The sequence below is a fragment of the Vombatus ursinus genome, unplaced genomic scaffold, assembly GCF_900497805.2.
Source record: "Vombatus ursinus unplaced genomic scaffold, bare-nosed wombat genome assembly UNPS02014841.1, whole genome shotgun sequence".
Classification (NCBI taxonomy): domain Eukaryota; kingdom Metazoa; phylum Chordata; class Mammalia; order Diprotodontia; family Vombatidae; genus Vombatus; species Vombatus ursinus.
In genome coordinates this window covers 21301285-21329109 of record NW_020954619.1, presented here as the reverse complement: position 1 = coordinate 21329109, position 27825 = coordinate 21301285, and the positions used below count along the sequence as shown (strand labels likewise).

The 27825-nt window shown below is 36.5% G+C and overlaps 2 protein-coding genes and 1 pseudogene across 3 annotated transcripts in view; 2 read left to right on the top strand and 1 right to left on the bottom strand.

Annotated features, from left to right (window-relative positions):
- CHGB (chromogranin B) overlaps positions 1-27825 on the top strand; it is a 146835-nt gene that overhangs the window by 100460 nt on the left and 18550 nt on the right. Inside the window, exons 1-2 of one of the 2 annotated variants that reach the window (XM_027840336.1) lie at positions 984-1063; positions 21553-21668. In XM_027840336.1, coding sequence (XP_027696137.1) covers positions 21620-21668 — 49 coding nt within the window. In that variant the 5' untranslated portion in view covers positions 984-1063; positions 21553-21619. Of the gene's footprint in view, positions 1-983; positions 1064-21552; positions 21669-27825 lie in introns of those variants that run through there. The other variant, XM_027840335.1, reaches the window with a different exon arrangement.
- LOC114026629 lies at positions 6464-6813 on the bottom strand (annotated as a pseudogene).
- Positions 17161-17637, top strand: LOC114026628 (40S ribosomal protein S13-like). Its single transcript, XM_027840337.1, has one exon. The coding sequence runs from the start codon at positions 17182-17184 to the stop codon at positions 17635-17637; it is 456 nt and encodes a 151-aa protein (XP_027696138.1). The 5' UTR covers positions 17161-17181.

The window sequence follows — 27825 nt, the reverse complement described above, 5'->3', positions numbered from 1 at the left end:
AAATGTAGGTTGTCACAAGTATGATGTACCTCACTTTCCTTCTCATAGTTGCCGTAAGTCTTTCAACATTATTAGAAACCAAACTTTTAACTCATTTCATGTTCTTTCTATTGGATTGAGATGACCCCTGTAATGGATAAGGTACAGATGTTGGCTTTAAACAACAACAAAATCCTTAATTCCCTGCTTTCCTCTCCTAGATGTTTATGATTTTAATATTCCTTCATAACCTGCTCTAGGCATTTAAAACATTTGAAATGTGGCTTGCCCAGTTCTCTGGAGAGATATGACTCCATCCTGCACCACTGCTTTAACCAGACTGTTCTCACCACCCCCAAGATTCTTATTTCGTGCTGTTCCCATTGCCAAGATGCCATTTATCCCCAGCCCCATCTCTTCCCATCCACATCCTATCCATCAGCTATTGTCTCCAAATCAAGCCCCCAGCTCTTCCATTGAACTTTCCTTTACTTCAACCCCCATGGATCTCTCGCATTTAACCCTTCATCTTTTACCATTTTTACTATTCACTTGCCATTTATTATTGCCTTTCATTTTTAGTTAACTTTTCTTACGTGTAAGTTTTATCTCCCAAGAGCTTAAGCTTTTGAGAGTACAGACTGGGCCTTATACTTCTTTTTATCCCCCAGAGTGCCTAGCACATTAACGTTTAGCAAACATCTATTAGTGATTGATTTATGGTGCCTCTTCTGTGCTTAATACCCAGGTAGCAGTTTTGTTTCTTCTATCCCTGCCTCACCATTGCTAATATCTATTGAGGCATCCTTTTTTGACAGTGATCATAGTAGCCTAGATGGTATGACTTTGGGGGAACTAGCTTGACTCCATTGTACCAAAATATTTCTCTTACTCCTATGCCACAGTGTCTGAAAACCTCTCCCTCTGGTCCTCTTTTAAAATGCAAATCACACAGTGCAATCTGTCACTGTGTCATTTGAGATTCAATACTGCCAGACGGCAAAGAGGAAGAATTAGGAAATCAAAATTGTGAGCCACATCAATATGACTGTAACAGGGCCTCCAGACATCATATTGATTGCAGGTATTCCTGTGTGTCTTCTTTATATGTACATGATGGAGATGATGATGATGATGATGATGATGATGATGATGATGATGATGATGATAACAATTAGCATTTATATAACACTTTAGCATTGGTAAAGCACTTTACAAAAATTATTTCATTTTACTCTCACAACAACCAAAGGGGGAGTAGGTGTTATTGTTATCGCATTTTACAGTTGAGGAAACTGAGGCAGAGAGAAATTAAATGACTTTCCTAGGGTCATACAGCTAACAATTATCTGGGGGTAATATTTGGTGTTTTTTTTTTCATTCTTTATTTTGAAGTTTCTTTAGTTTGTTTTGTGGTGTGCTACAGGGTTGATATGTCTTTCTTTTGTTTTTAAATTTATGTATTTATTTATTTTTAGTTTTCAACATTCACTTTTATAAGATTTTGAGTTCTAAATTTTCTACCCTCCCTTCCTTCACCCCTCCCCAAGACAGCATGCAATCTGATATAAGCTATACATGTACAATCACATTAGACATATTTCCACATTAGTCAGGTTGTGAAAGAATCAGAACAAAACGTGAAAACCACAAGAAAGAAAAAAACAAAGAGAAAATAGTATGCTTTGATCTGCATTCAGACTCCATAGTTCTTTCTCTGGATGTGGACTGGGGTAATATTTGAATCCAGGGTTTCCTGACTTCAGGAAGTCCTGGAAGTTATCTACCTTAGCTGCCTCTGAATACATTTGAATATGTTTATAGGAAAAAGAAAAAGGAAAGGGATGCAAGAGCCTAGATCATTTATCTTCTTCCTCCAAAACCAAAGTCCTGTTTGATTACATACCTGGGTTGAGGTGCATGGGATACATGGCTGTCTTTAAAGTTCAGTATCTTTGAGAAAATTTTCTCTATTTTGCCCTCTTATTTTAGCCAAAAGAAACAAGACCTATCTTCCAACCAAGATAATTTTGTGGGCTCTTACTTCCTACCATGAGCTATGACATGCCATGATATACATTCCATCATAGTTACAGTTTCTCATCCAATGTCCTTTCTTGTCTTGTACTGTGGTGGTTTCCATTCTCCATCTGCTTTACTCTGATAGTATCTGTAGCATAGGTCCCCTCAGGGTTTTACATAATTCTGGTCATTCTTGATACTTCCTAAGTTCCATAAGTTATTTAAGTCAGGATCAGTACCAGTCTATAACTCCAAGACCCCATTCTAATAAATCTGTATGCCAGATCATACCAAGTGACATTAATTCAAAGCAAAAGACATCGAATTAAAACAAAATAACAAGGAAAAATTCTCCATATGGAAAGGGGCACAATTTTACAGAGATTCATATATTGCTGATAAAAAGGGGGACATTCAATCAAAAAGCATTTATTAATTGCCTGCTCTGTGCCAGGCACTATGCCAGGCTCTGGGTATATAAATACAAAGAATGAAATAATATTCCTGTCCCTGGATGTCTGGAAGGTAACATGATAGAATGCATAGAGTACTAGACTTAGAATTAAAAAGACTTTGGCTCAAGTCCTACCTCAAACACTCCTATATGACCCTGGTTAAGTCTCTTAACCTCATTGGGTTTCAGTATCCTCATCTAAAAAATGAAGGGTTTAGACTTAATGACCTTTAAGATCCCTTCCAGCTCTAAATCTATGAACCTATGACCTGAAGTCCTTAGGGTTTCATCCTTGCTGGAACATATCTTGTGGTCCCCTTCCTCAGTTGACTATGCCTTATTGCTGCTCCACACTGTTTCCAAAATTGTTGCTCATTGAAGTTCTGAAACAGGTTCTATTATGAGGTGCTACTAGGCTTCCTCTCTGCTAAGATGTTATTGCCGTTTGTGGTTGGCTTCCTTCTTTGTTGAGATGCTGCCATCTACTGGTGATATCTTCAGCTGGTAGGGGTTTTTTCCTCAAAGAGAGGGTTATAGTTCTTTTATGAGACTTCTCTAGCAAAAAAAAATAGGCCTCAAGTTAATCAGCACATTTCAGCTCTTTTGTTAATCAGTCCCACAGTCACACCCAGCCAGCTCAGCCAAGGCTGTTAAGGTCAAAGTCTTTTTTTCTTTTAACAATGTTGTTACCCCTCTGCATGAATTTCCCCTCCCTTGGTCTTCTTCCATATATATTGTGGTGAGTAAACTGCTTTCAATTCTTATCAAGTCATTAATTGGCTTGATATTACTTCCAGGTAATATTACCCTAGAGTTACACTTAAAAATTTTGATTGGCCAGAGTGCAGCTGGTGACATTCACCCTGCATTCTTGTTATATTAAGGTTTTCCTTACATGTGTAATGTTTTGTTTCTGTGTTTACCAAACTCAGTTCCTCCATATGCACATTTTTTCCTAAGACAGTAAAACATCTTTTGGACCATAAAACTGATGGTTTTTTTCCATCCTATTGCTGCAGTCAACAGAGACTAGAACACCTCACTAAACCACCTCTCTCCCTCTCCCCTTCCTCCCTTTGTCTCTTTCTTCCTCTGTATTTCTTTCTTCTTTTTCTGCTTCTGTCTTGTCTCCATGTCTGTCTCTGTCTCTTTTGTTCTACCTGGATGCCCTCATGAATGACTCAAAGTGGGTTTATGGTGATGTTGCTTGTTGCTGTTCAGAGGCAGAGGAGGATTTAATAATTCTGTTCCATAACTGGCAATGAAAGGAACTAAAACATAAGTATTAGCTTTTGTTGTTTGGTCAGATCACTCGCATCTGACTTTTCATGACCTCATTTAAGATTTTCTTGGCAAAGATACTGGAATGGTATGCCATTTCCTTTTCCAACTAATTTTATAGGTGAGGAAATTGAGGCAAACAGGGTTAAGTGATTTGCCCAGGATCACCCAGCTACTAAGTATCTGAGGCCATATTTGAACTCAGGTCTTCCCAACTCCAAACACAGCATTCTATCCACTGCACCACCATTAACATTTAAAAACTGTTTTATTCAAGTTAAATCTTCAGTTACTAGGTGATAAACCAGAGTCTGGTTGGAGCAACTAAATGACATTGTAAAGACCACATAGTATAGGTTGCCCATTAGTCATAGAGGTAACTTTTAATTTTCCAATCCATGAGGCACCACTAGTCCTGGAGTCAGTAAGACCTGAATTCAAATATGACCTCAGACACAACAAGTTATTTAACTTTGGTTCACTTCAATATCCAAAGATATAAAATGGAAATAATAACAACACCTACCTTGCAGAATTGTTTTAAAGATAAATGGGATATTTGTAAAAGCACTTAGCACAGTGCCTAGTACATAAATTTCATTCAGTCATTTTTCAGTCATGTCCTGCTCTTCATAACCTTATTTGGGGTTTTCTTGGCAAAGATACTGCATGGTTTGCCATTTCCTTCTCCAGCTCATTTTGCAGATGAAGAAACTAAGTCAAACAGGGTTAAGCAACTTGCCCAGGATCACACAGCTAGTAAGTGCCTGAGACCAGATGTGAATTCTGGAAGATGAGTCTTTCTGACTCCAGGCCCAGCACTCTATCCACAGCCACCTGGCTGCCTCTAGGACACAATAGGCACCATACAAATGCTTATTTCCTTTCTTCTCCCTAGTTAGCTAATTTTGAATTGGTATAAGAACATTCTATTACTAAATCTTATAATTTCTTTCTCTATATCTCTTGAAATGTTCCTTTCTTTCTACTTATACAGGTACCATCCTACTCCAGTCTCTTATCACCTCTCCTTGTACTGTTGAAATAACTTTCTAATTTTTTTCCCTGCTTCAATTCTCTTCTTAATTTAATTCATCTTCTACACAGATACTAAAGTGACTTTCCCAAAGCATTGGTCTGATATTTCTAGGGTCTTAATACATATAAAGTCCTTTTCCCCCCGCCTTTTTCTTCTTTTTTTCTTTCTTTGTTTCCTTTTTTTTTTTCATCTAAAGCTCTCATAACCTGTGAACCCTTCCTACCTTTCCAGTTTTCTTATATTCTATACCTCAGGCCATATTGGCCTGGCCTACTTACTGTTCCTCACACATGACACTCCATAGCCCAGATCCATACCTTTGTACTACCTGATCCCCCTGCCCAGTACTCCTTCTGAACCTTCTACTCTTAGAGTCCTTGGCTTCTGTTAAGACTCAACTCAATCACCACCATCTCCAGGAGACATTTCCTGATATCCCTAATTGCTAGTACCTTCTCCTCTAACATTGCCTTCCATATATAAGATCAATATATGTGTTCTTATCAGCATATGTTGTATCTCCCAAAAGAATATAAGCTCCTTGAGGGGCAGGGAATGGTTTTGTATTTTTTTTTTCATATTCCCAAAAACTTAGCACACTGCTTGGCACTTAATTAATGTTTTCATATTGATTGACTCTGAAGGGTCAAGGAACTCAGGGAGAGAGAAGGACTTGAAATAACAAAAACAACAATTGTACTAAAAATGAATTATACTTATGTGATTTTCTTAACATTTTCACATTATTCATTTGAACTTAATGAAAGAAAGATCAGTCATTTTCATTTCCATTTGACAGCTGAGGAGATTGAGGCTCAGAGAGATTAAATGACTTTAGCAAGATCACTAAGAAACAGTAGTAGAGTCAGGACTAATAGTGTGAGACTCTTTCCACTATACCTCATTTACTTCAAATATGCAAGCTTGAATTGAATGTGCTAGCTACTGTGGGCCACATGCTTTAGAGTCTTTGGGTTGCTTGAGTAAGGTGTTAGTGATACAATTGTGTGGCTCCATGTAGAAGCAAGTTCTTGGTCAAGTATATGTTGTTCATGGAAGGGGATAGTAGACTTTATGTGCCTAGTAAAAGGGTTCTTCCTCCAATATACCCATGTCCTGAAGCTGAGCAGAGGAAGTTAAACCAAAGGCTCATACCAGATGCATGTCCTGAGAACCACCAAGGACTTGGTTTCTGACAGCTCTCCATGCCACAGATTTATTTTATCTTTAAATCCCAGCAAAACCGCAGTTTCTAGTAATTTGGGCTTAGAATAAGAGAAAAGATCTAAAGATCTTGGACCAATGACAAGAAAATGGCTCCTTATTTTGTTTCATAGTGGAGAAGAGAGAAGCACATGGGGGACAGCCTTGTAGGCTAACATTTGAAAAACTATCATGAAAAAGTTTTACCTTCCAGAATCAGTATTTGGAGGATATTTATTTTTAGTTTGCTCTGCTCTGACATCAGCATCTTATCCCATCATAAACATGGCTTTCAATTTTAAGAATTAGTTATATTGCAATGTATAAGGAGAAATTTGGGAGTAAGAATGCTTACACTTACAAAGAGATGTTCATCCTTACACATTTTAGGAGCATTGATCTGTGCAGAACTCCTCAGGAGATAGCAAGAACCACTATTATAAAAAAAAATAGTAGGTTGTCTTTTTATTGAGAATCTTAACAAATTATGCCATAACAGCATATTTCCAAAGATGGTACAAGTGTTCCTTCCTCTGCTATATTTTGGTCTTTAGACATTTTGCATGATTATTAAGACTGTAGTGCAGGTCTAGGAGCTTGTATTTTTGCCCTTGTAGAATTTCCTGAGGTTCTTTTTCTGAATCTTGTTGGTAACAGTCAAGAATCAAGCAATGAATCTGTGGACAGCTCAGATCTTAGATAGCTTGAGTGAAGGTCAAGCTCCACCAGAGACCTTGGCCACTTGAAGCTAGGAGTGATCCACCTTTAGGTTATCTAACTGTTCAAGCATCTTCTTTTTCTTCCCACAGAGATCTTGCATCTTGATCTTTGTCATAATTCATAGTTTCACCACACCACAAGTAGTCTTGAAGGGAAAGAGAAAAGGGGTGAAAACTACTATTTTAGAAAGGTGAATGGTGCCATGAAAGAGGCTACCCAAAAGTCATCAAGTCAATGCTGAAAATCCCCAGAGACCTACTGACCATCCTGCCTCTTCTAAATAAATGATACAAACAGCTAGCATTTATATAGCGCTTTTAATGTTTGTAAAGGACAGATATTAAATGACTTGCCCAGGGTCGCACAGCTAGTAAGTATCTGAGGCTGGATGTGAACTCAGGTCTTCTTGATTCAAGGACCAGCACTCTATCCACTGTACCATCTAGCCGCTGAATACTAAATATGTTCCCATTTTATTCAATTATTTTAAATCATTTACATTTTATATCATTATGACAACTGAAATGAAATCAGAGGCTTGGTATCTATGTAAATTTGTGTACTTTTGATCATAGTAAAGAATAGCCCTACTGTGCCTATGCTTTCTACAGTTCTTTAATATAAATAAATGTTGTATTTTGTGAAAAGCTTTTATGTCCCTTTTATTGCTTATATAATTAATTTTGTAAATTTTTTCTTAATGTTGAATCATCTTTGCATACCCATTATAAATACAACTTAGTCACATTAAGTAAATTTTAAATACTGGTATTTATGTTAAGATTTTATTTATTTTATATCAATGTTCATTAGCAATGTTGGTATACAGTTCTTATGGTCATACATTTATTGTTCAAAAAGATATCAGAGATCATCTAGCACAATCCCTTTATTACTTTTTATAGTAACAGGTCAGGGGTGGCTAAGTGGTTTGCCCAAGGTCACATGGATAATAAACAGCAAAGGTCAGATTTGATACCAGATCCTCCAACTCCAAATCTAGAATGCTTTCCACTGTACTACACTGACTTTCTTTATCCTTTCCTGGCTTGGATATGACAATGATATTTGTCTCACTAAAGGAATTTGGTGGGTTATTCAATAAATATTTGTTGAATGAATGCTGTTAGTGACTTAGATAAAATTTCTTTCTGATGCAATGGTGTGGGCAGTATGAAAAGCTGACAAGTTGTGGTGAGGGTAAAATGGGAGACAGGAAAAGAGTAGACAAAGAAGAGGTAAGTACAACTAATCATAGACTTTATCTGTTTCAAAATTTTACATAGGGTTGTGCCTGTGTCAGAGTATTGTATGATTCAACACAACTAACACAATATAGACAGTAGTAGCACAAGAAGCAGAAAGTATCACCCTCTAAGAGTTCTATTATGTGGTTCTACTACAGTGGATAAGAACTTTGTCTGTGTTGTCTCTGTTCCTGCTCAAGCCCATATCATGGCCATGTGATGTTTGATATGTTAAATAGAAATGTATTTAAGTTCTATACATTCAAGACAATGATCTAACTCAAAGAAGTGTACCTTTAGCTCTAGAGAGATCCAAACCAAGCCTAGATTATCTGTAATTTGGAGAACTCTTGGGTGGTGGCTGTAATTAACAGTATATAGCATGGGTATGCCCTAGATAAGGTGTGAAAATTGTGATCTCTGTACACTTGAGGCTTTTAGCTTTCATGTCACAGAATACAAATCTGTATTCTAGAAAGAACAGAATTTTCTGGCATTAAAATATGTACATTTATAAAAAGTAATAATAAAAAGTTTTCCTTGTACTCCAGATGCATGTAGTGCCCTATCTTACCTATCTGTTCTCTACTGATTGGGGATCCAGGTTCAGGATGACTGGATCTAGGGTCTAGGTGTTCTCTCTATTGCTTCAGGATTTTTGGGCAGAGTTCTAGAAAGACTTCTATCTCCCTTTAAGTCTAGCTATGGATTCTACCTCCACTCTATTTCTGGGAATCAGATATAGGTAACAAGGAAAGAAAGGGAAAAAGCCAGTTCTAGGCAGTCTATAAAGTCAGATGAGTAAGAATTCTATTGTTTAACTTCATGACTGATGAAAAGGAAAAAGCACTAACAGAAATAGTTGTCAAATTTTATTTTGAAAGTGGCATATCCATTAGAATTTGTATTTTCAGAGAGGATCATATTTTTGTGGCAGTATAAGGGAGAAATTTGGGGGACTACCTTTTCTGTGCTTTATCAGTGAATATAATATAAAATAGAGAGCAATGGGGCTGAAGAGATTAATAAATACAGGGACAGAAATCTTATAGTTGAAGGTTAGGAGAGCTGATGTGCTAAAAGAGTACGTCTTTTTATTAGGCAGAATGAATATAGGTATAATTACATATTGGGCTGATTTTAATTATACATATTTACCCAATTGTATTGGTTTCTTTAGGAGCATTGTAATGTGCTGGAGCAATAAGTACTCTTTAGTGACACAGCTGAAATTAGTCTACATGAAATTTTCCTGTAGTTAGCATCCACAGAGCAATTTTTCATTGATTTGAAGCCTCGCCAGGCATTCAGAATGTTCTGTGTTTAACATAAATAATTGAAAATAACAAAGTAACAGCACAGTCCTTCCTCTCACAGTAACTAGAGGGCCTATAAAATCAGCCAAATTTCACACAATCACAGATTCGTAACCTCTTTTTAAATCCTTTGACGATTGTTGATGAGTACATTGGAGGGGCTGAGAAATTTGCCAGTTGACATGAAAGGAAAGATACAGTTCAACGTATTCATTGTTTAGGGGCAGGCAATTGGATGCAAATTTTCCATGTTGTTGAACTTACAAGTAGGCAGAGTAGTTTGCTGTCTATAAGGAATGATTTCAAATTAGGCAGGTTTTTCCATTTCACCTTCCTTAATTCCTGCTGGGACACACTAGAAATTAAAGATGCTTGATAGAACCTCATAGAATTCTAGATTTAGATCTAGAAGGGTCTTTGTAGGGCATCTAGTTCAACCACTTCATTGGAAAGACGAGGAAACTAAAGTTTGGTTGACTCGCCACCATCCTAGAGGACTGGGACCATGTTGCTTTTATCTTTGTGTACCAAGCACCTAAGATAGTGCCTAGTGATTAATAAAGGCTTGTTGATTGACTCATTGATTGACTGCCCATCTTCTCATTATGTGACCAAAGTAGTTAAGCTTCAGCTGCAGTATTTGAACTAGTGAATAGCCTGAATTAATTTCTTTAAGTATTGACTGATTTGAACTCCTTGCTGTCCAAGAGACTCTCAAAAGTCTTTTCCAGTACCATAATTCAAAAGCATCAGTTCTGCAGTAGTGAGCTTTCCTTATAGTCTAACTCTCATAGCCCTACATTGCTACTGGAAAAACTATAGCTTTGACTATATGGACCTTTGTCAGCAAGGTGATATCTCTGCTTTTTAGTATGCTGTCCAGATTTCTCATACTTTTCCTTCCAAGGAGCAAGCATGTTTTAATTTCATGGCTACAGTTGCCATCTGCAGTGATCTTTAAACCCAAGGATGCAAAATCTGACCCTGCTTCCATTTCTTCTCCCTATATTTGCCAGAAAGTGATGGAACCAGTTGCTAAGCTCTTAGTTTTTTGGGTTGGTTTTTTTTTTAAGTAAAGTTCAAGCCAGCTTTTATACTCTCCTCTTTCACCCACATCAAGAGGCTTCTTAATTCCTCTTCACTTTCTGCCATCAGAACAGTATCCTCTGCATATCTGAGATTGGTGACAGTTCTCCTGGCACCCTTAATTCCAGTTTTAGATTCATCCAGCCTAGCATCTTGCATGATGTACTCTGCATAGGAGTTAAAAAAAATAAGGTGACAATTTACAGTCTTGTCATACTTCTTTTCCAATCTTAAACTCATCAGTTCTATGTTTGGTTCTAACTGTTGCTTCTTGACATGCATGCAGGTTCCTCAAGAGACAAATAAAACGATTGAGTACTCCCATCTCTTTGAGGACTTGTTGCATTTTGTTGTGATCCGTACAGTCAAAGGCTTTAGTCTAATCAATCAAGCAGAAGTAGATTTTTTTTTCTGGAACTCCCTTGCTTTCTCCATAATCCAGCAAATGTTGGCAATTTGGTCTGTAGTTCCTCTGCCTCTTTGAAAACCAGTCTTCTCTTCTGGTAATTCTCAGTTCACATATTGCTGAAGTCTAGCTTGCAGAATCTTAAGCATAACCTTTGTGGCATGTGAAATGAGTGCAATTGTTCAGTAATTTGAGCATTCCTTGGTATTGCTCTTCTTTAGGTTTTGGATGTAAGCTGACCTTTTTCTAATTCAGTGGCCACTATTGACCTTTCTAAATTTACTGGCATATTGAGTGCAGCACTGTATCAGCATCATCTTTTGAGATTTTAAATAGCTCAGCTGGAATTCCATCATCTCCTCTAGCCTTATTGTTAGCAATGCTTCCTAGGGCCAACTTAACTTCATTCTCCGGGATATCTGGCTCTAGATCAGTAAGTACACCATCATGGTTTTTGTGGTTATGTTAAGATCTTTCTCTATAGTTCTTTTTGTGTATTCTCTTCTTAATCTCTTTAGTTTCTCGAAGTTCCTACCATTTTTCTCTTTTATCATGCCCATTTTTGCATGAAATATTCCTTTGATATTTCTAATTTTCTTGAAGAGATCTCTTATCTTTCCCATTCTATTGTTTTCTTCAATTTCTTTGCACTGCTCGTTTAAGAATGCCTTATCTCTCCTTGCTATTCTCTGGAATTCTGCATTCAGTTGGGTATATCTTTCCCTTTCTCCTTTCCTTTTGCTTTCCTTACCTATTTTTAAAGCCTCATCAGACACCACTTTGCTTTCTTGATCTTTTTCTTTGGAATGTTTTGTTGCTACCTCCTGTACAATATTGTGAACCTCCATCTGTAGTTTTTCAGGCACTTTATCTACCAGATCTAATTCCTTAAATCTATTCATCACTTCCACTTCATGTTCATAAGGGATGTTATTTAGATCATACCTATATGGTCTGATGGTTTTCCTTACTTCCTTTGATCTAATTTGAACGCTGCAATAAGAAACTCATGATCTGAGCCACAGTCAGCTCCAAATTGTTTTGTTTTAACTGACTGCACAGAGCTTCTCCACCTTTGTCTTGTTATGGATGAAAAACCCCAAAAGACAGAGTTTCTGGGTAATTAGTAATCAATTTATTAATAAGACTAACCAGCAATCAATAAATTGATAGTCACTAGTTTCTCTTGGTAACCAAAGACAACCTATGGAAAGCCTGAAAGCTTTATGTACTTTTTTTTTTAAAAAGGGAATGCCCCTGATAAGTGAAATCAACCCTGATTGGTGGAATTTAATGAGGGCTGAAAGTCTTCAGCTCCTCCTTCTGAGAATGTGGCTTGATTGTAAGACTTAGCCACCTCTGGCAATCTGTACATCTCCATCCAGACCAATATGGTTGGTTTTCATGAGCTGGCTCACCCTAAACTCTAATGGAGGAGTACAAGGACAGGGGCTCCTTTCCCCAGGGTAAGAACTCATCCAAACTAGATTCTGTTTATACTCTAAACAGAAGTTAGGTCTCCTACTCGGGTGGGGTCCTGCCCAAGATTGAAGAGCATGTTCCTTGAGGGTTGGGGTAATCTCCTCAATCATTCATGCCCTTCAGAGACTGACTTTTTACAGGAACTGAGCCTTAATGAGGAAATTGAGGAGAAAAGCCTGGATCCCAATTTTATAACTGGTCATTAATATAATAGGAAAATAATTTCTCTCAGGCTTCAAAGCATATAATTAATCTGATTTTGATATTACCAATCTGGTTATGTTCATGTGTAGAGTCACCTTTTGGGTTGTTGAAAAAGAGCATTTGCTATGACCAACAAGTTATCTTAACAAAACTCTATTAGTTTTTGCTCTGCTTCACTTCAAGGCAAAAGCTGCCCGTTATTCCAATTATCTTTTACTTTCCTACTTTAGCATTCCAGTCCCCTATGATGAATGTGAGTGATATCTTTTGGGCGTAATATTTCTAGATGTTCATAGGACTTATCACCTTTGGCCTCTTCAGCACCAGTGGTTGGAGTATAGACTCATGATGTTGAATGGTTTGCCTTGGATTTGAACAGATATCATTCTGTAATTTTTGAGATTATGTCCCAGTACTGCTTTTCTCACCCTTTTATTGACTATGAGAGCTACTCCATTTCTAAGGGAGTCTTGCTTACAGTACTATATGTAATTATCACCTGAATTAAATGCACCTATTCCCTCTCTTGTTTGACCACATCCAGCTTACCTTGGTGAAGAGGTATCACTAAAAGGTAAAAAGGTCAGAGAAAGGGAAAGGTGAAAGCACACTCACAATTTTGCAAAGGACCAGCCCTAATTATCCTGAGAAGTGGAGAGGGAAGAGAAGTAAAGGGAGAGTAATGGATCTTTCTTTCTTTCTTTTTCTCATTAGTATTATGTATGACCTGGGTACAGTTATGTCATAGGTGAATTTTTTTTATCATCTGTTTTAGCAGTTCTACTAGGTATCCAGGTCCCAATTACTTCTTTCTCCTTAGTTTCCCAAGACAACCTTCATTACACCTTCTCCAACCTAGCTGTACCATGCCCTTGTTATGTGCTTATTTCTGGTGATGATGTGTATTTGTGTGTGTATATGTGTACCACAAACACACATTCTGAAAGTAAAAAGCTCTGTGTTGGATTATGGGACAGAAGTACATACTGCATAAATGATACATGGATTCTGACCAATAAGGTGGAGTAGAAGGAAATAGTAGAGCTGAGCACATCCCATCCACCAAACAACAGAATTAAAACACAACCCCACCCTCCTCAAAAAACAGCAGAGCTGATCTGGATGCCCTGAGGGGTGAAAGTGAAAGTAAACAAAAATGGAAAGGTTCAGAAAGAAGAAAAAGCTTTAGGGCAGGCTGCCAGTTGCTTTTAGAAAAATAAAGGGGGTAGGGTTTTAGCTGGTGGTAAAAGAAAAAGGCCTCAAATAAAAAGTCATGCCCCCTACCCTTTCCTCTCTAGGAAATGGCCTCCACTAGGTCCATTCCATCAGAAGAGGGGCAACCTAGGACTTAGCCATAGATTAAAGAAAAGGCTTCTCTTTCATCTCTCTTCCCCTCTGGTGGAAAGAACTTCAATTAAGAGCCATCCCAAAGAAGGGGGTAATCTCGGTGTACCAGATGAAGGCAGGACATGGGCTGAATTAGAGGCCCTAACTTGGTTTGAGCTCCCAGAAATGGAGGGGTCCAGGTAAAGGAAAGACTGCCAGGATTAAGAAGGGGAATAGGGGAAAGGAAAGAGTCTCAACTTGGTCAGAATAGAAGAGACCTAGACTTCAAACCCTGAATAGAATTTTTACAAAAATTAAATTTGACAGATCTCTGGTAATTATAGAAGAGGTATACAAAGAAGTATATCATGAGAAATTACAATAAATTTCTCAGCTGTGCATGGCACCTTTACAAAAATTAGCCCTGCATTAGGATACTAAAACCTTACAAAGAAATGCAGAAAAGCAGAAATATTAAACACATCATTTACTGACCACAATACAATGAAAATATATATAAAATAAAGGGCCACTAAAAGGTATTAAAAATCAACTAGGGACTAAATAACAAACTTTAAGAATTGATGGTTCAAGGAACAAGTCATGGAAATTATACATAATTTCTTTAAAGATAATGATAATAATGAACCTAAAATTTTTACTAAAATTTTTGGGATGCAACCAAAGCAGTCCTTAAGGAAAATTTTATGTTTCTAACCACTTTTGTTAACAAAAAAGAAAAAGAACAGATCAATGAATTAGTCATTCAGATAAAAATAAAACCTAGAAAGCCAACAAATTGAAATCCCCTGAAGGGATTAACAAAATTGAAAGTAAAATGACAACAACAAATTACTAAATAAAACCAGGAGCTATTTTTAAAATAGATAAACCATAAACTAATTTGATTAAAAATAACAAAGAGGAAAACCAATATAAAAAATAGAAAGGAGAAATCACAGTAAATGAAGAAATAAAGAATATTACTAGAAACTATTTTGCCCAATTATGTTCCAATAAAAACATCAATTTAAATAAATTATTTAAATATTAAATAATTAACATTTACAAAAAATATAAATTAACCAGATTAACAGAACAAGAAATAGAAAATTTAAATTAATCTCAGAAAAATAAATTGAACAAGCCATAAATGAACTCCAAAAGAAAAAAAAAACTTCGGGACTAGATGGATTCACAAGAATTAATTTAAGTATTACACAAACTGTTTGGTGAAAGAGCAAAAGAAGGGATTCTGTCAAATTCTTTGCATGACATAAACATGGTCTTGTATACCTAAACCTGGGATAGTCAAAACCAAAAAGACAAAAACAAAATCATAGATCAATATCCCTAATAAACAATAATGCAAAAAATTTAAATAAAATATTAACAATGAGACCACAATAGCATATTATAAAGATTATACACTATGCCTAGGTTGAATTTATACCAGAAATGCAGGGTTTCATATTAGGAAAAATATAAACTTAGTTAACCATAATAAAACTTAATCAACCATCAATATCAAAAATGACAGAAATCATTTATTATATATACATACATATATATCAGTATATCAACATCAATTATATCAACAGATTAAGAAAAAACTTTTGGCAAAATAGAGCACCCATGTCTGTTGGGGGCGGGGAAACTAGAAACATAGGAATAAATGTATTTTTCTTTAACATGATAAATAACATATTTCTAAAACTGAGAACAAGCATTATATGCAAAAGCATAAGTTAGAATTCTTTCCAATAAGATCATGGGTGAAATAATAATGTCCATTGTCACCATTTCCATTTCACATAGTATTAGAAATGTTGGCTGTAGCAATGAGAAAGAAATTGAGAGAATAAGCATAGGTAAAGAGAAAATAAAACTATCACTTTTTGCAGATAATATGATGATATATGTAAAGAACCCTAGAGAGTCAACTTAAAAATTAATTGAAACAATAACTTGAGCAAAGTTGCAGGGTGGAACATAAATCCACATAAATGACCAGTATTTCTCTATAATGCCAATAAAACACAGTAGGAATGAATAGAGTGATTCTATTTAAGATAGCTACAGAACATATAAAATACTTGGGAAGCTGCCTACCAAGATACACACAAGAACTTTATAAATACAACTAAAAACACTATTTACAGAAATAAAGACAAACCTAAATTATTGGAGAAATATTTATTGCTTGTGAGTAGGCTGAACCAATATAATAAAAAATGACATTTATTTATTCAATGCCAAACTAATAAAACTACCAAATACTCTATAAAACTAGAAAAAAAATAACAAATTCATATAGAATCACAAAAAGTTTAAGAATCTCAAAGAAAATAATTTTTAAAGGAGGAGGAGAAGGCCTAAGAATAATAGAGCTCTGGGGCAGCTAGGTGACGCAGTGGATAGAGCTCTGGCCTTGGAGTCAGGAGGACCTGAGTTCAAATCCGACCTCAGACACTTGACACTTAACTAGCTGTGTGACCCTGGGCAAGTCACTTAACCTAAATTGCCTCACCAAAAAAAAAAAAAAGGAATAATAGAGCTCTAACTATACTACAAAACAGTAATTTAATTTGGTACTGGTTAAATAAAATAGAGTGATTGGTCTGTGGAACAGCAAACTGACCTAGTAGCCTGGTGTTGGATAAATACAAAACCTCCAGTTACTGGCATAAGGATTCACTATTTGGTTAAAAAAAGTTATTTGGAAAACTGAACAGCAGTATGGTCGAAATTAGATTTAGAACAACATCTCACACCTCCTGCCATATAAACATAAATTAGAGAAACACGGAAGAAATTACTTTTCAAAATCATTGGTAGGGAAGTGTTTGTGACCAAACAAGGGATAGAGATGATCACAGAAGATAAAATGGAAATTTTCATTTCAGTTAAGATTAGAAGGGAAATAGCTAAGGGGAAAAGTAAGTTTCCCTGATTAAAATGTCATTTCCAAAATATTGTGATTAATTCAAATTTATAAAAACAAGTCATTTCTTAGTTGATACGAATTAGATAATTATCAAGAGAAGAAACCAAGGTTATCTACAGCCATGTGGGAAAATGCATCAAATCACTAATAATTAGAGAAATGCAAATTAAATGCTTCTGCGATTACAATTTACACCCATCAGATTGACAAAGAAGACCAAAAAAAAAAGTTAGAAGGACTATGGAAAAACAGGGACATTGATACACTGTTGGTGGAGTTGTGAATGGATCCAACCATTCTGGAAAGCAATTTGTAATTATATATGAAAATTTACTAAATAGTACAAGCCCTTTGAGCTAGCTATAAAACAGCTAGGCCTATATCCTAAAGAAATGAAATAAAGAGGAAAAGACACTATTAGTACAAAAAATATTTATAATAGCTCTTTCGCCGCCAGATCGTTGCCATCATGGGTCGCATGCACGCTCCCGGGAAGGGCCTGTCCCAGTCGGCTCTGCTATACTGCCGCAGCGTGCCCACGTGGCAGAAGCTCACCTCGCACGACGTGAAGGAGCACATCTACAAGCTGGCCAAGAAGGGCCTGACGCCCTCCCAGATCGGTGTGATCCTGAGGGATTCTCAAGGCGTGGCACAAGGACGCTTTGTAACTGGCAACAAAATTTTGAGAATTTTAAAGTCCAAGGGACTTGCCCCTGGCCATCCTGAAGATCTTTATCACTTGATCAAGAAAGCTGTTGCTGTTCGAAAGCATCTTGAGAGAAACAGAAAGGACAAGGATTCTAAATTCCATCTGATTCTGAAAGAGCGTCGAATCCACCGATGGGCTCGGTACTACAAGCCCAAGAGAGTGCTTCCAACCAATTGGAAATATGAATCATCTCTCTGCTCTGCTCTGGTTGCATAAATTTTGGTTTATGTACTAAAATAATAAAGTCACATCTAACTCAAAAAATATTTATAATAGCTCTTTTTTTATTATCAAAATTTTTATTATCAAAAAACTGGAAACTAAGGGGGTGTCCATCAATTGGGAAATGAATGGCTGAACAAACTGTGACCTATGAATATAATGGAATAATATGTACTGAAAGAAATTAGGAGAAGGACAGTTTCAAAGAGACATGGAAAGACTTGTAGGTACTAATGCAGAATGAAATGAAGAGGATTAGAAGAACAATTTACACTTTAACATCAACATTATAAAAATGAATAATTCTGAAATACTTAAGAATATTTAACAGTTAAATGATCAATCATGATTCCAGATGAGTGATAAAGAAGAATGCTATACGCCTCATGGCAGAAAGATGATTGAGTGATATGCAGAATAAGAAACATTTTGTAGATATGACCAATGCACAAATTTGTTTTGCTTAATTGTGCTTATGTGATTCTATAATTCTTTTTTTTAATGGAAGGAGGGAGGGACGTAGGAAGTGGGGGGGGGAAGGAATGCCTGATAACTATTCATTAGTTTTCTTGTACCACATTTTTTCCCCTTTTTCCAGATATTTGTTATAAAGGATGGCTTATTAGGCAAAGGGGATGGATATATTAAAAATTAACATGATATAAAAAGGCAGTAGTTTATGTCCTCAAGATTATTAGTGTTATTCCTCTTTTTAAAATTATGTCATTGGAGTTTTTAATATTACAATTATTTTCTAATATACCCTTCACTCCCATTTAACTCTCCCCAGTTACAAAACAAAACAGCAGAGCAAAATTGAGTAGCAAAGTAATCACATCCAAGTGTATATCTAGTGTCAGCCCCCTAATCAACTAATTGAAGATTATTTTACCTCCAAAGGATTAACTGAAAGACAGATGCATCACTATCAGTTTCACAGACATTAAACCTGTTCATCTCACTTCCAAAGTGGCAATATTTCTCCCCTTCATTATTGATATACCCTTTTGTCCATTATTGTGCAAAATTTCTTTTCATTTTAAAAAAACCAATCCATCTGTCCTTCAAACACCCTTCCAGTGGCTGCCCATTTGGATTCAAATGGAATACTGAAAAACTTTGTTCATAAAAAAAGGTTGTTGCAATTACTGCTTCACTGGTGAAATATAAATTTTAATCACTGTGTCAAAATACATGCAGTAACAGGTGTGTTATGATTTACAAACTGTGTGTGCCAAATTGCATGGGGAGTGTTGATTGAGATGGTCCAAATGGAAAGTAGATTTGATCACTGAGTTACATAGCCAAAATATCCATGAAATAACTTACTTAAGAGAATTGGATTTTGATTATCACCAACTACACTTCCTTGTTTAACGTTAGGCTTTTACACCTTTAATGAGAGTGGTGTAAACACACTTTGTATGAAGAGCAAATCCTTTTCATTATAGGTGATAAAATACTATTTCTGTCTGCTTCAGGTGCACTGAATTCTCCAGCAGTTCATTTTAAAGATAATAATTACAATAAGGAATGTTACTGACTAGTGGGAGAAAGTCCAAATATCCTCCCTGTGGCTAAAGCAGTTCTCACAGAAATCAAATGCAAAACCTTTTGTCTCCACTAGGATATGGATTTTTCTTTTCTTTAGTATTCCCCAAAGTTTCCTTTTCAGCAATATCTGCAGCCTGAACCATGGTCATAAAAAGAATGGTCAATGTTGTGAATGCAAGTCCCAGATCATGGAGAAGAAAGGCCTGGTGTCTTTCACAAATCTATGTTAACGTTTCTTTTGAATTTTAAATTGCTCACTTGAAAACACTTTAAACTGCCTCCTGCCTCATGAATATAGTCTTGTCATCAGTTTAGCAACATACTATGCACATATCTAGTCTTAGAAATAAAAGAAAGAACTTGGCATCCCAGTCATTCAGATGAAAGAAAAAGGGAACTTTAATTGCCTACAGAATTTTGAGGCAGCAAGAATAAGGAGGAATTTATTGGCAGAAGAAGGGGAAATAGGAATTCAATCTTCTTTTTCTGGAGACTGAAATTTTAGAGCTTTGTGTGAGGTGAATCAATGACTTTTAAGGAGCAGTTGTAACGTGAATGAATTTTCATCAGGGGAAGAGTTTCATATAAATCACGACTGGAAAAAAGGGCAGAGCCCATTCAAAACACCGCTTTTTGATTTTTACTGCTTTACATTTATAGTATATATCTTTTTTAATGTACCACTTGATATTGTACTTAATATCATTATTTAATATTAATATTTAATATCAAATTAAAATAGTCAGTGGAAGTCATTGAGGTGAAGTAACTTGGCTTACTTTAGAAGGCAAACAAAAGGGCAAATTTGCAACCTAACCTCTGTGAAAATAATTAGACTCCATTAAACTCAGGAATGCAAATGCTACTCTCCAATTCTACATATTTATATTCCTTCCCTGAAAGGAGACCTTGAGTGAAGGCACAAATATGTGTCCATAACCTATTTACTAAGACCTACATTGTAAATGAAGACTCTGGAATGTTCTTTCCTTCTGATGCAAGGCATATACTTCTAGAATCACATTGCAACTTTTCCATTGAGAAGAGACTAGTTTGGATGATCAATGTGAGAAAGGAGAACATTTCTTATCTCTTCCAAGGGAATATACCTTTCATAGCATCGCAGACCTAGAGTAGACTTTAGAAACTATCTAATCCAACTCCCTTATTTTAAGGATGAAGAAACTAAGGTCCAAGGTCACACAGGCAGTAAATGTTAGAGGTAGGATTATGAACCTAGGTCCTCTCACTCAAGAGCCAATGCTGTCTCTACTGTAGAATGCTGCCTCATTTTTCAAGGCTATATGGCAGAGATACAATCCTATCACAATTGTAAAAAACCAAAGACAAAGCCTGGGTTGTTTGGGCTATATTTAATATAGGGAACATTCTTCTAAACTGAGAAAAATATCTCTCTCCATATGAACAGGAAAAACTCAAGGGTCACACAGTTGGACTGATTTTCACTTTAACTCTGCAGTATTTATTGAATATCAAATTGCAGTAATAACATGGTTCCTTATATTCTTTAGTAGTCTTTCACCCAGGACTTTATATAATCTAGGAACCATAATCTTGGAAGATTATGATAGGTCGCTTTGTTTTTCTTTTAAGAACAATCTTTCTTTTATTTGTCTCCACCTTCAGTTCCTTTCCCTATTACCACCCTTCTTTCTTCTTCCCTGGCAGCATGTTCATACCATAAAGCAAACATTGATTAATATACAGACATCTAAATACATCTACTATAGCAATATATGCATGCATTTATACACAGTTAATATATATAAGCACATGCGTGCATTCGGAGGCAACCTCAAAAACCCCCTGGTGAAGAGATTGTTATTCTAGTTGAGGGTAGGAGTAGAGGTGGGGGATACAAGAAGGTAGGCTGGGCGTAGATCCTCCCTCCAGAGTCAGATCTGGACCAACTTTCTCCATTTTTTCTCTTCTTTCCTTCAGCTTCCAGCTCCCGAATCCTAAGGTAGTAGGCGTCTGGGCAGGCTGAAGTTTCTGCCTCATTGCGGCGATTACCCCTCCCTCCTGTATGTCTCTCTCCAACCCCTCCCCCTCCTCTACCCCCTCTCCTCCCAGCCACTTCTTCCTGGGCTCGTCGTGACGCAGGAGGACAGAGCTAGGGGTCCCCGCCTCCCGACTGAATCTCAGCTCTTGCTGTCTTCCCCCTCCTGGCCCTTCCGCCCCCATTCAACCCCTTTAAATAGAGGTAGAGCAGCTGCTTCTTTACACCCCTCGGTGAACCTAGGGTGTGGTGGATGGAGCAGCTCTTTCCCGAGCCCCCTACTGCTGCGGTTGCCTCCGAGCTCAGCTAATACCTCCTTTTCCCCTCTTCTCCAGGTCCTTCTCCACTAACTACCCCACCAACTGATCTGCACAAGTCGCTGATCCTCAACGATCAAGGACCATGCCGCCCTTAATACTGCTCAGTCTACTGGGAGCCATGGCTCTAGGAGGTGAGTTGATCTGGAGAATCAATTCAGCACCTCGGATAGCTCCTTATCTGTCTGGAGCTATTCCCTTATGTCCGGCTGTAATTCCTTCTATCCTTCCCCTGCAGTGCCATGGATTGGATCCTGGGAGGATTGGAGAAAATGTGTGTGAGGCTGAGGGACAGGATTGGGATGTGAGGAGTTTTTTCCCTCTTTCTTGGGGCTTCTTCTGTTTCCAGTGTCACTTTGATAATTCCTGTACAACCTTCTTGCTTTTCCCTTTTCTTGCTTCAGTTTTGGGGAAGTTTGGGGGTCTTCCTAGCCTAACCTGGGGAGTATTTAACTTTCCTACTACCCATTTTGGATGAGAAAGAGTATTAAAAGGATAGCAACTTGATTTTACTGAAAAACCTTTGCCCCAAAGAATAACACCTAATATGGGGTAAGGTGGTGGGGGTTTGGGGAGAGGGAAAGAAATCTGGTGTGTGTGTGTGTGTGTGTGTGTGTGTGTGTGTCTGTGTGTGTTCATTTCTTAAATCTATGGCTTTTTCTATCGGTCTAGATGTAAATTTAATCTAGAGTATCTTAAATTGTTTATCTGACTTCTGACAAAGTGTCCAAGAAGATATTTGAGTATAAACAGTGCAGTACTAATTAGGCATTTGCTTCTTCTATTTTACTATGAATACATAAAATGTAGTAAGATGTGTTCCCTGTATGTATTTGTGTATGTACACACATATGTATAATCAATTTGTCTGTATATATACTTCATTTTCTGTGGTGGTGTTTTCTAATACAATTCAATCAGTTTCAGTTAGCTAATAATAGAAATTCCTATGGGTGTTTCTTTCAATTTTCACATACCTGGGGGAGGAGGGAAGAACCAAGTAGATGAGGACAATAGAAAAAAGTTAAAGAATAAATCTTAGGTAGAGTTTTTATATCAGTTTTAGAAATGAAGCTGAAGACAATAAGTATCTGGCAGTTTCTGTGTCTGTGTGCTTCACACTTAGTAGCTTATCTTTCAAAATCATTGTCCCAGGAAAAAAATACCTTCTTAGGTCTCTAAAATTTTTGAATGGGTAAAAATCTCTTCATGTAAGCTTACTATATTCTTCCCTTTTTATGATGTAGAAATTAATAAAACCTATTTTCAAAATACAAAATTTTTACTCAAGAACTACACCATCTGTCAGGTTTGAATTTTCTTTTTAATTTTTCCCCCCTTGTTCTGATCCCTTACCTTGCTTGTAGTGGTCATTTGATAAATGTTTGTTGAACTATAATTTGTTGCTGAAATTACAGTATGTTAATCTCTTACCCAGAGTCAGTAAGTCACAATGGATAGAGGGCCAGTCTTCTCAGAGATAGAATGATGTGGGTTATATTCCTACTTCTGACACTTACCAACTGTGTGACTCTGATTACATAAGCTATATAAATTACTTTGCATATCTAAAGCACTTATGCATTATATAAAGCATTTAAAGTACAATATAAAACTTCTCAATGTCCTCAAGCAATTCTCTAAGGATATAAGTGCTGAATATTTGTTGATCTGCATTTGTAGGAGGAGTTAATTTAGCACCTATGCTGGTAAATTCAGGGGGCTAGATAAAGAAAAAAAAATTCTCACCACTTATTTGTCAATGGATCTGTAGTTCTATTTGACCATCACTATTAAATTCAAAATTTGGACACAAAGTTACAAGGGAAGATCTGTTACTTTGCAGATTACATATCTTCAGAAGATTTTTATATACATAGTCCTTATGAGACAGTTGAATCAATATACTTCTATTCAGCAATAGACATTGCTCTTTGATTGAAGGAGATAAAATGAATAATTTTGAGTCTTTTGTGTTCAAAACATTTTTAAGAATTGATATTAGCTAAAAGACTAAAGTCCTTGTATATATCCCATTGTAGACAACAACCACAAATTATGACATCTATGAAGATTTGTTTAAAATTTTATTATTTAATCACAAAATCCTTACAACAATTTTCTCATCCATGAAAATACTTCAACAAAACTTCATATTTTCCTACATCTAAAATGGAAATGTGAAATTCAGACAGAGCTGGGAGGAACCTGAAAAGGTCATCTAGTCTTATCACTTTGTTAATGAGATTTCCTATGAAAGAGACTTCATAAATTCCCACAATGATCAGTGTTGTTCCAGTGCCTTCTTTGTTAAAAATAAATGTTCATGGGGTAGGCACATTATACTTGTCACTATCAACAACATACATAAAATGGTACTTAGATTTTCATTTGACTTCAGTATTTTCATCCTGTAACCAAAACTAAAGTGAGGTTGTAAACATTTATGATGGTAGATTCCCAGTTTTGGGTCATATGAAATTCCTTTTATACACAGCTCAAAAGTTACTTTACCATCTGTTTATTTGATTTATAATTTGATCATTTAGTTTTCCCTTTTTAGATGTTTTGTGAGTCTTGCTTTATGCAAAAGTAAACTAATTAAAAGCACTGGCATAACATGAAAGGGGTTACCTTATGGGACCCAAAAATCACTTGTCTGATGTCACAGATGTTATTTGTAGATGAAAGCCAATAGCAATTAGCATGTCACCCCCAAAGAAAGAAGCTTTGAATTTATTTTCACAGGCAAAACTGATGTGCTTACTTTCATAAACATAGAGCGTCTGATCTAATTACAAAGGATCAAATGGAAAGATGGAAACCTTAATCCCAAAGAAGTGAATTGTTCTGCAAAATTAGCAACTGAAAAATTAATATCAAGCTGCAGTTTGATGCTATGAAAAAGAACACTATCACCCACCTGAACATATTGGATATTATTACTTTGGCACCTACAGGGGTTAATGAAAGCAATTCAATAACACTGGGTGCTGAGTATTTTACACTTTTATGTAAAAATAGAATACTTTTAAAAATAGCGGAGTTGAGGGCAGGCTGGTTCTAGCTAGATTTTAATAGATAACTTTATGTTTCATTAAGGGAGCAATCATCTTGCAGCTTCAGAGGCCTTTCATTCCAAAGAATTTTACAGATTTCTCATCTGGGAAAAGTCAGCTACACAGCAGAAGTAGTCTTAGGAAATAGTCATTCCTGGGATGAAATTAAAATAGCTGGTGAACCACCCACCAGAGAGACTACATAGAAATGAAGGCAAAGAAGTAAAAGTCAAATATGTTGAAATTCGAGCATTTAGTAAACTTGCCTAAATTTCCTTCCCTGGCTTAAATTTTCATACACTTTGCTATTCCAAGTAACTCTTTTGTTACTGAACTAGAGAGTTTGGATTTCTTTGGCTATTGTGTAAAGGATGAAAATGATCTGAGTCACTTTGTTTTGCCTGGCATAAGGGGCTTGAGATCACAACCATCAGGCATTCATCTTGGCAAGAAACAATGTAAATGGAAGTGGTAGTATTTTGTTTCTATTTCACTACCTATTGTAATACTATGTATGAAGATAAGGTAGCAATTGAGTGGAAAAAAGTTTACAAGGTGGTAATCATCCATAAGATTATTATTTTACTGGTTTATGATGTTGTTTTGCATATGTGGTTGTTGTTTTACTGGTCTACAGTATTAAATGTTTTTAAACACTTGAGCTTTGTTCTCTCTTCTTCCTATTACTGTGTGACCTAGAACTACTCATTATGCTACTCTGTCTCAGCTTCTCTGTCTGTGACATGGAATTCTGAGAGGGCTGTAGTGATTCTACCATGTAGAGGCTATATATAAATGCTTTGAAATTCTCTAGTGAAAAGGACTTAAAAAGGACAAAGTAAAAATGTAAACTATAAAGGTCTAAGGAGCTTTGCAAAGTCAGTCAAAAATCACTTACCTAAGCACTTACTATGTGCCTGGCACTGTGCAAAGTGACACAGGCAAACTGAAATGCCTTGAGTCATATCTTTAAGATAGCAACATTTAAAACTCAGGTTTAAATGAAGATTGAAATTTTATTGCCTTAAAAAAATGATCATCATCAATCTATCAACAAGCATTGGTTAAACACTTAACATGTACTAGGCACTGTGCTGGAGCCTGGTGATTCAAATATAAAGAATGAAACCACTTCTATTTTCAAGAAGCATATATTCTAACAGGGGAGACAAGAAGTAAATCCCAAATAAAATAGAAATAAATACAAAGTTGTTCCAGATGGAGGGTACTGATAATTGGAGGAATCAGAAAAGGCTTCATGTGGTAGGTGATGCTGAGGCTGAATCTTGAAAGGCCAGGAATTTTATGATGGTGAGGTGAAAAGTGAATGTATCCCAGACATGAGGGATAGCCAGTACAAAAATACAATGATTGGAAATGGAGTGCCACGTTTAAGGAGCAGAGAGAGGGCCAATTTGCCTGGATCATAGAGTGTGAGAGGGGAAGAAATATACAATGAGGCTAGAAAGACAGTTTGGGGTCAGCTTATGAAAAGCTTAAAAGCTAAATGGAGGGGTTTATATTTGATTCTTAAGACAACTGGATTTATTGAGTAGGAGAATTGCATGGTATATCAGAGCTTAAGAAAAATCACTTTGGCAGCTATGTGGATGATGTATTGGTGAGAAGAAAGAATGTCAGCAGGGAAGGTTGCTGCAATAATCTGAGAAGTGATAAGGGCTTGAACCAAGGTGATGGCTATATTAGTAGGGGAAAAAAAGGGGGCTAAAATGCAAGAAATGATGTAGAGGCAGAAACAGCAAGAATTGTCAATTAATTGGATATATAGATGAAAGCAAGTGAGGAGTCAAGGATAACATCACAGTTATGAATCTGGGAGACTGAAAGAATGGTGGTGTCTTTGACAAAAATAGAGGGTTAGAAGAGGGGTGGTTGTGGGAGAGAATCGGAGCTCTGTTTTAGACACATTTGTTTGGAGATGTCTCCAGGATATCTATTTTGAAATGTCTAATAATTACGTGATGATTCATGACTGGAGCTCAGGTGAGAGACTCAGGCTAGGTTTATAGATCTGTGAATCATTTGCATAGAGATAATAATTGAATGCATGGGAGCTAAAGATGATAACACCTCTGAGAAAGATTATAGAGAGAGTAAAGAATCAAAGACTGATCAAAGGAGAGTGTAAAGAAGTGGCCAAGCAGGTAGGAAGAAAACCAAGTAAGGCTGTTATCATGAAAACCCAGAGAGGAGATAATATCCAGAAAGGTGGTCAGTAATGTAACTTTGGAGAGAGCAATGTCAGTTGAATGGTGAACCTGAAAATTAGATTGCAAAGGGTTGAGGTACGAGAAGAGAGGAAGTGGAGGCAATAAGTATAGACAGCTTTTTTTTTTAGGAGTTTGGTCTAGAAAGCAGAGATGTAGTATGATAGCTTGAGGGTATAGCAGTTTGGAAATATATTTTAGCGATTGCTGGAGTAGGAGGGCAGAAGAGAAATTATGTATGCATGTTGCATATACATATTGTGATACATATACACTGAGCTGCCATTCAACAGATCTGTTTAATATTTATACTGACACCTTTAGGCATCTGTGTGGCTCCAAGTTTGTTTTGTTTTCCTATATGTTCCAATAGGATGACAATGTTGACAAAGGCACCTTTTCTGGGGACACTAATAATTTACGTGACTTGCCAAGGGTCACACAATCATATACATATACATGTATATACAGACACACATACATATATACATACATGTGTAATGTATAAGCACACATACATATATATGTGTTTATACATGTGTACATACATATGCCTGTGTGTGTGTGTGTGTGTTTTGGTCATTTCAGTCATGTGCAAATCTTCATGACCCCATTTGGGGTTTCTGAGCAGATACTGGAGTGGTTTGCCATTTCCTTCTCCAGCTCATTTTACAGGTGAAGGAACTGAGGCAAACAGGGTTAAATGATTTGCCCAGGGTCATGCAGCTAATAAGTGTCTGAGGCCAGATTCAAACTCAGGAAGATGAGTCTTACTACCTCGAGAGCCAGCACTCTATCCACTGCAACATCCTAGCTGCCCCAATTCAATAAACATTTATTAATCACTTCCTATTTCTAAGTCAATGAGTACCAGAGTACAAATATGAAATAAAATCCAGTTGTAGAATCATAGATTTAGAGCTTAAAGGGACCTTAGAAGTCATCTAGTTCAACTCCCTTATTTTACAGATGAGGAAACTGAGGTCCTGAGAAGTTAATTTGCC

Excerpts from the sequence above, each read along its gene's own strand:
- LOC114026628 (XM_027840337.1), top strand. The coding sequence starts at position 17,182 with ATGGGTCGCATGCACGCTCCCGGGAAGGGCCTGTCCCAGTCGGCTCTG.